General features: G+C 44.8%; 1 protein-coding gene across 2 annotated transcripts in view; it reads left to right on the forward strand.

Annotated features, from left to right (window-relative positions):
• Gfra1 (GDNF family receptor alpha 1) overlaps positions 1–12,348 on the forward strand; it is a 199,701-nt gene that overhangs the window by 166,370 nt on the left and 20,983 nt on the right. For both annotated transcript variants that reach the window (XM_042689528.1, XM_042689529.1), the window contains 2 exons: positions 100–234; positions 4,465–4,646. In XM_042689528.1, the coding sequence (XP_042545462.1) occupies positions 100–234; positions 4,465–4,646 (317 nt within the window). The remainder of the gene's footprint in view (positions 1–99; positions 235–4,464; positions 4,647–12,348) is intronic.

The raw sequence follows: 12,348 nt of genomic DNA on the forward strand, positions 1-12,348 counted from the left end.
CGCATCTGCTGTCAGGGCAATGTGTGCTCCTTTTCAGGCTATGGAGAAGTCCCCCACCTCTACCCCCCGAGAATGAAATGCCTTGTTTTCTACTTTCAGGCACAGTGATGACCCCCAACTACATAGACTCCAGCAGCCTGAGTGTGGCCCCGTGGTGTGACTGCAGCAACAGTGGGAATGAGCTGGAAGAGTGTTTGAAATTCCTGAACTTCTTCAAGGCCAACACATGTCTTAGTGAGTTTTAATTAAAAAAATAAATAAGTAAGAAGCAGGCAGACACATACATGTTTTCCTCCCTGAGCGGCAGCAGACATCTCGTTGTCTCATGTCTGTTGCCTCTGTCCATCTCCCTGTCTTTCTCCTTCTTACTTCCTGTCTTCCTTTTTCCAATAGCGGATGGTGACTCTAGATCCTTTTGGATGTACTCATGTAGCAGGGACTCGAACAAGTGATTGAGTAATGTTGCCAAGACCCAATCCAAAAGCCTGAAAGAGGAAGAAATTCAAATACTGGAGGGTACATTATGTGGGAAAGAATCTTTCTACCCGCAGATGAAATTTTGATCTTGGCAAGCCCGTGGAAAGTACATTCCCAAGGTTCTAAAAACCTGGGCAGAATACACAATGTGAGAAACGCAGACAGATTAGATGGAGGGAGGACTCCAAGGACTCTCCGGGAGAAATTAGAATGTTAACATCAATAGCCCCTTGGATGTTTGTTGTTGGCTGGGAGCAGAAGCAACAAATCTTGAGTGAGGGAAGCTGATGATGCAGCCAGGAGACCAAGGGTATGGGTTATCTTGGGAGATGAGGTAAGCACTCGGGGGTGGAGGGGGAACGGGAGGGGGTCCTGCTGGGAAACGGAGCTGGTTATTGCTGCAGTGTTCTTTTGTCAATTTGGAAACAAAGAGGTGGAGCTAGAGAGGAATGTACAGATGTGAAGAGTGGATGTTCATGTGACAGACTCCAAAAGCAGGCTGCCAGGGCTCTGTCACAGACAGCCCCACTATGGCCACTCTATAGTTGGGACAGTAGAAACTATCATTCACTCATGTGGAAGCTACCATTTATGGAAGGCTGTAGCGTGTGTTCAAGCTCACTGTAGAGTAATAATGCGAAATCTCATTTGTACTATGCACCCGAACAGTATGAAACGCAGGTTTCATTATATCTGTCCTGCAGCTGAATAAAAACTGTCTTCACATAAACCATACATGGCAGAGTTAGTATCCAAAGCCAGGTTCTTTGTGCAGCCCCAAGCTCCCATGGAGGTCAAAACCATCCCAGGGAGAAAAATCTGTGGAACTCTTAATCTGCAATTAACCAGCAAAATGCTGAAAGTAGAACTGTGGTTCAAGTAGTAAAGAGCCAATCTTGAATGAAAAAAATAAGGGACTGTGCCCTGACCCTGAGTTTAAGCCCCAGTAACAGCATACGCTTTCATGCATATAACACACACACACACACACACACACACACACACACACACACACACACACACACACACACACACACACACACACACACACACACACACACACACACACACACACACACACTCCTATTAGACCACAGTGTAACCCTGAACATTATGGATCAGGTTTGAGTTCTAGGTGACAGGGACCATTTTCTTGGAATAAAGGTTCAGCTGTCCCCTACTGAGAGCCTTGTCCTCAATATAACAATTTCTCCATAACATTCTGCAGTATGTTGACTGGTATTTTTGAAGCATTAGCTGACAATTTGCCATATACACACAAAGCAGCTTTTGAGTATCACTCTAAAATCTCTCCATCATTTCTTTTGTTGCAAAGTAAAACCTAAGTCCTCAGGTGCTTCAAATAATGTGGCCCAAGTCCCTTGCTTTGATCCTCTTAAAAATAACACAAGCTTTTGGATTCTTAAGTGAAATTCAAACGCAGAATATTAGTCTGAGGATGGAGGCATTTGCCTAGACATTGGGTGTGTCAAGGAATTGCAACTGGGACCTCGTATTTCCTCTTGTCTTCTTTTTCACATCTTGCATTCTCCTGATGGATTGGAAGTTTTAAGAAGATAAAGCAATAACAATATAGTCAGCATGAGAAAATACACTGTCTGGAAAATGTACTTTTCCTCCCCACAGAGAAATTAAAGTTGTCCCTGCTTAATAACATTTTGGCATAGGGAAGAGTAGTCTGGTATCTTATTGCTAATGACTTTCCAATCAAAATAAATGCATTTGGTTGACAAGAAGGGCCAAAGTCAGCCAGCATTATTTTAGTTATGTGTTATGTGTCCTTGGGCTGGATGGGACACAAAGCATCAAAAACATGGGGCTGCATATTCAGTCTCTCATAAAGGCTCTAAACGAGAAGCAATTGGACTTTTTCAATTTGAATCCATATGGAGAAACTCAGTTTTACCAATTTCAAATTAAACCAAACCTCTCTTCAGTTGCTCTACCATGAACACAAATATAACCCATTGTTTACTTCTAGTTTTGGGCTGGTAAATTGTATTGTTTAAGCCAAGTATGTGGCAGATAGATGTTTGGAGGAAGAGAGAAGAATGGGAGGTGATGGAAGTGAGGGCTGAGTTGCATCACTCAAGTTTTTTCCAGAAGTCGTCTCCTCTGAGAGGGCTCCCTCCCACTTTACCCATCAACTTCCTCCTCTTTATCCCACCCCACCTATCAACTTCCTCTTTGCATCCCAGTGATCCTTGGTTGCTTCCTTTGTCTCCAAGCATTTCTCATCCTCTAGTCTATTGTAGGTTTTGCTTATCTGCCTCTGCAGATGGAAGTTGTGGTTGGGGAGAGACTGTTGTCTTTTGATGCTGTTGTTTACAATTATGTACCTAGCATGTGCAGCAGTCCGTGCCTGGTGCATAATTTCTATTAATGTTTGAATAAATGAAATGAATGAATGAATGAACATCTGAGCAACTGAACTCACAGGGACGAGGTAAACACTTAGGGAAAGCATAGATAAGACTGGTCTGGAACTCAGTATATATAGCTCAGGCTGGCTTCAAATGAGTGATTCTCCCATCTCTGCTTCCCAAGTGCTGGGATTACAAGTGTGGTCCACCATGCCCAAGCTCTACATTTCTAAACAGGAAAAAGGAAGAATTTTATTGTTCTTGTTTTGAGATCGTTTAGGGAAACGGGTCCCTAGGTCCTCCATTCTCAGCATTCCATCCGCTGGTTAAGCCATGCAGTGCAGCTAAGAGCATAAAAAGGCATTTGTATTAATTGGAAGTTGTTTCTTCTATCCCCCCAAAAGTAAAGTTGTTGAAAACGAGCTTCCAATTTGCGAAACTAAAAGAATAACAATTTTAGACAAAAATATCTGTTCTCGGGGCAAGATTAGGCCTGAATTATTTTGTCTTGTATACAGTGGGGAAACAATGCCAACTGAGAGTCGTATATTAACAATTTGCACATTCAGGCCCCAAATGGAGGAGTTTGATTTCTTATACAATGAGTATGAAATAAAAAATTCCTAAATCCTTGCCAAATCCCTGAAGACCTGATTAAAAACGGTTTTTTATTCATTTTGAGGAGGGAACAACACACAACCAATTTAGTTCTGCCATAAAAAACAATCTAATCCCACGAAATTGTAATAAGCTTTTAAAGTTTTACATTTTAAACTTTTCATTTAAACAGGGCTGCTTCTATCTAATTATGCAGATTTTGTTTGGAAGACTTGGGAGCAGAAAAGGAAAAAAAATTTTTTACTTGAATGTTCTCTAGCTATTGATGAGGTTTGAGGTAGATTTTTCTTTGAAAGAAACTGGCTACATTTTGCCTGCCTTAGTCTCACGATGAGGGATATACTTAAAAGAAAGAAGCATTCACCAATTTACTTTTAGCATAGAATTTTGACAAAGCTTAAGATTTTTCTATGAGCCCAAGTAAAACGTCTGAGGCTAGGTTTCCAAAGGGTTGACCTCTGAACAGTTCAGAGCCAGGGCCTCGCTCAGCACCTGTCACATAAATAGAAACACAAGAAATATTTGTTGGAGGATATCCCAGTGTCCATCTCAGTATTTAATGAGTTTTATTTTATTTTTTCTGGCCCTGGGGATTGAACTCTGGGCCTGGGTGCTGTCCCTGAGCTCCTTTCAGCTCAAGGCGAGCGTTCTACCATTTGAGCCACAGCACCACTTCCCGCTTTTTCTATGATTAATTAGAGATAAAAGTCTCACAGACTTTCCTACCTGGGCTGGCTTCAAACCACAGTTCTCAGGTCTCAGCTTGCTGTGTAGCTAGGATTACAGGCGTGAGCCACTGGTGCCCACTAGATTGAATTGATTGTTGAGCACCCAACCCAAAAGCTTAGCTCTGAACATAAGTAGGGTGGCTAGATGGCTGCTCTAATCAGAATTTCTAGTGTGCCTCTCTGGCCGTGTGTATGTATCCTGCCTGTTACATTTGCTGCTTGACTTTGAAATTGGATTTCCTCCTGTTTTACTGCAGAAAATGCAATTCAAGCCTTTGGCAATGGCTCTGATGTGACTGTGTGGCGGCCAGCCTTCCCGGTGCAGACTACCACTGCCACCACCACTACAGCCTTCCGGGTCAAGAACAAGCCCCAGGCACCTGCAGGGTCTGAGAATGAAATTCCCACACATGTTTTGCCACCTTGTGCAAATTTACAGGTGAGAGCTGGGGTGTAGACTTCCTGTCGGAGCTCACTTCTAGAGGACCCAAGGGTTTATTTTCTGAAATGCGCTCCGTGACAATGGCAAATGTTATTCAGATTTGAATGTGGAAGCTGCTTGGTAAATGCAATAAACGGAGAATGTGATGTGTCGTAGAGCGGAGAGACACATGGACAAGGAACTGACTCTGCCAATTACAAAGGATGGAGCTGTGGTCCAGGGCCCCTACATCCAGCTCTATAAGAGGAGGATTCTAGGACAGTGTACCCTTATAAGTCTTATTTGTGAGACCATACAGTTGGGTTGACTGCTCGTATGTGCTGCTGATTGCATGTTCTCTACAAAGCAATAGCTTCTTGAAAAGGAAGGAGTTGTCAGTTTGTCACATGCCAGTCACTGCAACAGCATCTGGGATGTTCGACTGTCTCTGATGTAAACCAGAGTCGGCTGTGGTTGGGTCCTCTGTGGAGTCTCGGAGGAGTTAGTTCTTCAGCAAGCAAAGGTGTATGTTTCCAGCAGCCAGAGGTGAGATGCTGGGTGCTGCCGTACAAAACCCCACAGCCTAGAAATTTCTTTGGGGTTCATTCAGATCTGCAATGGCAGAACCACAGTGTGCACATGATTTCCCACCTTTAGTTAAAAGCAGAATGTTGGTTTAATCTGCCTCGTATTGATTTTTTCATAGTAGTGAGTGCCCAACTATTTGGTGAGACATGATTGGTATGCTCACAAAGGATTCTCACTGACTTCACCTGGGTGGATGTTACCGCTGTAACGGTGGGGGGGACAGTGCTGGGACTATGATTTAGTCTCATTCTTTCCATGGTCTGCCCTGTATTTAGGGCAAAGTGGACACTTCTCTCTCCTGATATGCTGGGGGGAAAAGGATGTTTACTTTGCCTATGTGTCAAGCCCTGTGCTTTGACCTCATACTTATCCCTTCTGTCTCCCGGCCAAGGGTAAGGCTGGAATGCTCACCAGAAGCCTTCTTTGGCCACATTCCATCTTGATCTACAACTCACTTTACTCCCCAAAATGTGAAAGGAATGTTTTCCTACTTCTAATTTACTTGATAATATCTCACTCCACGGGCTCCCCTCTTCTTGATGTCTTATATGCCCTTCATTGACCTTTTCGTCTCTGTCCTCAGTCCCCCCACATCTCCATCCCAATACATAGACCCAGAGATACACAAAACACTAAAGAGAAGGCAGACAGGAAACCACACAACCAGATGCAACCTTATGTTCTTCAGACTTGTAAAGCCTTCCAGAAGCCTTCACCATCGCCAAAGCACTGTGCAGAGAATGTCTGAGCTAGAGGGTAGTTTGAGGAATGATCTTGTGATGTCTAACTGTCCTATCTTAAAGCAGACCCGGAGTTTCAGAGAAGGAAAGTGACTTAACCATGGTCTCCCAGCCTTGTGGAGGTGAATGTTGAGTCAGGCAGGAACTTTAGTTCGTCTCTGGTTAGGGTTCTGACCCTGCTTCTTCTTCCTGGGGCTTTGATCGTTCCTCTTGGGTCACTTCTCTGTGGCCTCTTCAGATGATGGATAAGGCCTTGAAATTACAAGGTAATGATGGGCCAGATGTGGTCGCTGGACAGTAAGAAAGGCAGTATCTCCCCAGCCCAACCAGTGTCTCTCTGCATACATCTAAGTACATACAAGATGGCAATTGAAGCTCCCTTCAGCTGGTTTATTAAATCCCTCCTTTCTGTCTTGGAAAGTAACTGGAGATGAGCACTCCAAAACTACAGTGTGCACTTTACTCCTCCGTGAACTCCAAGTATAGTCAGCAAGCTGTAGCTTGGCCGTAGCTCTGAATGGTCAGACTATGGTTAATAGTCTGATTGTCATCATAGAAAAACCATGAAATTCCAAGTTTCTGCCCATAAGTGGAGAGGAATCTGCCAACACCAGGACTTGTCCCCTGCCTCCCAGCCATGTCACCTTCCTCACAGATCCTGACTTGGGCCCTGTGGAACAAGGCTTGGCTTGGCAGTCCATTGCTGCCAACCTGAATCTGCTCTGTGTACAGCAGCATGGTTGTCCTGGCAACGCCGGGGAACACAACACATGGGCTCCATTCCCTAAGAAACCAAGCTTTTTGCCAGCCATTGTTAGTGATAGGCACTCTGCTTCATAAAGAGGGGGGTATGAGGTTCATCTCGGGGCTGATTTCTCAGCCATGGGGTGTGGAGAAATGAGGCTGGCCAGGAAGAAGGGCAGCCACACCTTTCCTCTCTCTGGTGTACTTTGGAGCTAACTGAATGGCATATGGCACCTCAGAAGATTCCAGACTTTGATGAGTCCTTACCTTGACTCCTAAGGCCTCTACCTGCTTAAGTCTATATCTGTCTTGAGCTTTGCAGCCACACCTACATCAAACCCTGCTCTTGTCTTCATTACCATGGTAGCTCTGGCTAGGGTGCTCACCTTAGACTCTCAGCTTCCCCATGCACAAAATGTGAGTATGGTCTAGCTGTTAAGAGCAGAGAGGCTTAGACGAGGCACTGAATGCTCCAGAATAACACTTTTTAAACATCCCCTGCAATGATTATCCACATGGCCCCTGTGTCGTGCTGGATCGTGATGCTGGGCCTTGCTTAGGAGTGGGAACTGGGGTGTACTGGGAGCTCTGCAGGTGTGAGCACTAGCAGGTGGACAGTGTGTCTGAATCCTTGAAACAGTTGGCATGCATTGCCCCTTTTCTCTTCACAACAGCTCTATGAGTCAGGTGTGACAGACATCCTTCCCTTTTACAAATGAGGAAACTGAGGCAGAGAGAGATACTGATCTCACCAGAACCATCCAGTATATCCTTGACAGCATGGTCCCATGGCCAGTGTGCTTTGGCTTTGTTTTATAACCCTTGGACAGCCAAGGTTCACTCTTTGTGTTAGCAGTGGACGGCAAGGAGGAAGTAAAGAATAAAAAAGGAGGAAGGAAGAAGCTAGATTTGAGATAACCTACTGCTCTCATTCTTCCCAGTGGTCATGGAAAGGACAAACAGAATTTACATTTTAGCCTGGGCTTCAGTCCCTGGATCCAGGAGACAGTATAGGAGGAAGACTGAAAGGTTAGCAGTAAAATATTTTGCAGCTTGATGACCTTTGAAGGTGACCTAGATGAAGAATGGTTGGAAGGATCATTTGAGGGCAGAGGACCAGAGGTGGCAGGGCTGATGAAGGGCCTTACCCTGTGAACGTGGTCTCTGGCTGATTTAGGACCCTCACTTGACTCAGGGCTCCCAGGAGGCTCATTCTTCGCATCTGCCCTTCCTTTGCCAGCCTGCTTGCCTGTCTCCAGATGAATTACCATTTGCCCGGGGTCCCAGAAATATCTTGGCATGACGTTTGTCCCTGCCACCTGTGTCATGACTCAGAATAGAACTAACTAAACCAACCTGGGATCCATTGGTAACAGATCTGGAGAGTCAAGGTCTTTGGCAACCTTAAAGTTCACTTCCCATCACAAGCACCCTCTTGTAATATTTTGAGGATTCAATAATAGGAGAAAGCTCTGGGGACTGAAGTCTCTTGTCTTAACATTTGGTATAGATCTCCCTTCCCTCCCCCCCTTGGAAGGGAAGAAATAGAAGAAACATTGTCACAAGCTGCTTCAAAGTGGCATTATCAGCAAAGCCACGGCCAATCTGCTCAGGGAATGGGTGGTTCTGGGTCTCTAGCCATCATGGAGTTCCTTGTGGCTCCTGTGAAACACTCTGCTTTTAAAAAAGAAAGATGATTGATTAGCATAAAATGTCATGGAAATGTCCAAATGCTAACCCCCCGAGGTGATAAAATGCAGGGTTTGGGGTAACCCGCCAAGGTCCCATGTCAGAATTAATTGGCAGTCATATTAGTAACAAGCGTGACGAGAGCTGTGCTATTGTTGGCATACTCCTTTGACTTGTACAAAGTAGTCACACACACGCACACACACACACACACACACACACACACACACACACACAAAGAAACCTTAATAATTCTACCAATTACTTCATCATCTGTGCACTTGAGTGGCCTGGTAACTGGAAAAGCTCAGAATATTGAAACCAAATGCACTGTACTTGTGACTTATTTAAAGTAAATATCTCCAGAGATGTAAGCCAGTGTTGAGAACGTCTATTTTGCATGCCTGAACACTGCTTTGCTTTGGTGGCTTAAGATGGAGACCTCTTAATGTGGTATTTGAGCACCTCTGCCTTCCATGTTTACAGAATACATTTGTCTGTCCCAGGATGTCTGCAGCAGTTGGTTCCAGGAACTCCCAAGAATACTGAAATCCATGGATTTCAGGTTCTTTGTATAAGATGGCACAATATTTGCATACAAACCATGCACATCCTCCTGTAGTCCTTAAATCATTTATAAATGACTTAAAATACCAAAAGCAATGTAAATGTTCTATAGCCAGCTATTATACTGGATTGTCCAAGGAATAATGGCAAGAAAGAATCTGTCCATGTTCAGTACAGATGTGGGCTTTTTTCTTTTTGTAAATATTAACCATCAAGCATGGATTGTATTCTCAGGACCTAGAGTTCCAGAAAGCTAACTGTCGGGTGAACTGTAACTGCAAGCTGGGCTCTGGAGTCTTGGAACTAGGTTTCGAAGCCCTGAGACGTCGTAAAGGCCTCCACCTCTTTTCCCTTGAAGGTTATGTACAGGTCCCACAGGGCATCCATGCAGAACCAGGGCTCTTAGGATGGCTAGAGAATGGCAAGAGGCACTTGATAGAGTGCTAGTGAACCGCTTAAGCCAGGCTTGTGTGTGTGTGTGTGTGTAGAGCATGTGGGGGAAAGACATGGAGGGACAGCAGGCAGCAATCCCAGATTTAGATCTCTTCCTCGAGGGACCTTGGAAGCAGCATCCTAGAAGGGAACCAGCAGAGCCTCCTGCTCAGTTGTAACAGAGATATGCACAGGGTCTGCATGGAGGAATGCTTTCTGCCCACAATAGCAATGTGGAAGTCAACTCTCCTGCCCTCACCTGTGGGCAAACACATCATTGTCTCTGGTGGTCAGACCACCTGGGCCCTAAAAAGCTCATAGCAGGGCCCCTGTGGGTTGGGAGTGGTAGGTACAGAGAACCTGAAGCATTCATCAGAGGTGACCCTAGGTCCACACCTCCTGGCCTCCCAGCAAAACCTCAACTCCTTTCCTCCTCATAGCAGAATAGAGTCAAGCTTACACTAGAGGCAAGGCCATTGACAGATGCAAACCAGAGTTTGCCAGTGGACAGGAAGAGTGGCAGAAAAGACACAGTCCCTCAAAACACCTCTATATTTTGTTTTAGAATATTGAAAATGGCCTAGATTTAGATGGCCTCACTCCCAACCAGCCACACTACCTCATGGCACCCAAATAATGTCTGTGTCTTCCACATAGGACTGACCACTCCAGAGATGATTTTAAAACTCTTCTTGGGATCCCAATCCCCAGAATCTAAAGGTAGCAAGAAGGTGATTATCCAGACTCGCTAACTACCCAAGACTTTGTAGGCTGTGGCCAAGGGAAAATTCTAAGTGTTGCATTTTCAAAGGAAAGCTGCCAATGGGTGTTCTGTAAATCATTTGTGCCGGCAGACTGACCCCATTATGTCAGCTAATCCTGGAAATACAGGAGGTAAATTTAAATCTTCGAGCATGAAGCACTTAATCAATATTCTAAATGTTTTTCTTGCAATTTATGCTTGCAGAGCAATGGGGTGCTTTGGCGTCCCGTTAATCTTCCATTGGAGAAGAGGCACTTGTGTGAGGGAGGCCAGGGTGTGGGTATGTGGGGTGGGGGTGGAGGGAGGGCTGCACTAGTGCCTGATGGGAGAGCTACCTTGGGGATGTGAGGGGGAGGAGTTTATTTCCATCTCTGGCAGGAGGTAGAAGTTCAAACCCTGAGGTGTTTCCTCTACTCTTTCTAGAAAGGTAGAATTGGCCTTGTTTTTAGCCTGTGCTGGACAGCATAGACGTTCATTTGTTGGGAAGAGGCAGAGCTATGGACTGAGTTGGGCCTGAGTGAGTATCCTGGTTCACCCCCTGTCATTCTGTAACTTGGAGCATTTTTAAATCCTCGCTCTGCTGTAAACCACCACTCATATTTTGAGTTCCTATGTGGATTAAACAACAGGACAAGTACACAAAGGGTCCGACCCCTGACCCTTGGACAGGGGCTGCAGTCTCATCTTGCACAGATGCCACTACAAAGGAGCCTGGAACAGCCGTTCCCAAGACAACAGAGGAGGAAAGACGCTCCCTGAGTTTTGTTTTCTTAATTTTAAAGAAGGCTATGAACCGAATGTTAGTTTGCCAGCTGTTAGATGTCATTGTAGGAAGTCCTGCAGAAGGAGGGGTGCATAGTTTTTGGACACAGATCTGGAAGGAAGGGAAAACAAAGGCAGTCAAGAAAGGGCTAGGTCCTGAGGGATTAGAACTGCTTCAGCTTCCATCTCTCTGTTCCCAGAAGGCATCTCTTGGGAGCCTCTTCCTGACAGTCTGCTTTTTGGAGCTGCCACACAAATCTAATCCCATCTAGCTTGGGTACCAGTGTGGGCCTGTCTGCCAGGGGCCTTGCTGCTTCTCAAAGCAGTGCTGACATTAGAAGCAGGTGACACACTTGTTCATAGGAAATGCTCTTATTGAAGAAAAGATGGTGTTTGGGAACCAACTCTGCCTCTTAGGTGTAAAGCCCAGGTCTTTCTTGTCTTCCTAGGACCAACCTTCCACTGATCCTAGTATATACTTGATACTCACCTTTAAAATCTTACTTATAAAAACTCATCTGAAGCCGGGAACAACGTGGAAGTCACTAGCTTAAAGTGCTACTCTATAAAAGTCAAGCTCACGCCTGTAATCCTAGCTACTCAGGAGGCTGAGATCTAAAGATCACAGTACAAAGCCAGCCAGGAAGGAAAGTCCCTCACACTCTTATCTCTAATTAATCACCAAAGAGCCAGAAATAGAGCTGTGGCTCAAGGGATAGAGCACCAGCCTTGAGAAAAAGAAAGCTAGGCACTGGTGGCTCACACCTGTAATCCTAGGTACTCAGGAAGCTGAGATCTGAGGATCATGGTTTGAAGCCAGTGCAAGCAGAAGAGTCCATGAGATTCTTATCTCCAATAAACTACTCAGAAAAAAGCTGGAAGTGGTGCTGTGGCTCAAGTGGTAGAACACTAGCCTTGAGCACAAAGAGGCTCAGGAACAGAGCCCAGGCCCTTAGTTCAAGCCCCAGTACCAGCACAAAAATAAAATAAAATTAACACAATAAAATTTTGTGTTTATATGCCACCTAAAATCTAGTAGTCCCCAAGCCCCACTTTGAGAAATACTATGAACAACCTAATCCTAAAAGAGATCCCAGAACAGTTTGCTTCAATAACTTTCACCACTTCTGCCTTCTATGGTTTTGTATTAATAAAGTAATGTGGAAACAGCATTTTCTGTGAGTAAGACTATAATAGCCCCAGGAGTTCAATACTCTTATTCTTGCATTTTTAAGACAAGAGACCTGAGACCTGAGATGTTTGATTCAGACAGGAAAAAGCAAAACAACATTCCTTCTCCATATGCTTTAAATGCCTGTACTGTATTACCTAAATCAGAGAGCACTTTTAAACACTTTGTTTCTGGATAACATTATACATCGCTATAGATGAAATCAGTCCCCTGAATTCTTGTTGAACATCTGGCAGACTGAAG

The sequence above is a fragment of the Dipodomys spectabilis genome, unplaced genomic scaffold (assembly GCF_019054845.1).
Source record: "Dipodomys spectabilis isolate Male_0828 unplaced genomic scaffold, ASM1905484v1 ptg000125l, whole genome shotgun sequence".
NCBI classification, from domain to species: Eukaryota; Metazoa; Chordata; class Mammalia; order Rodentia; family Heteromyidae; genus Dipodomys; species Dipodomys spectabilis.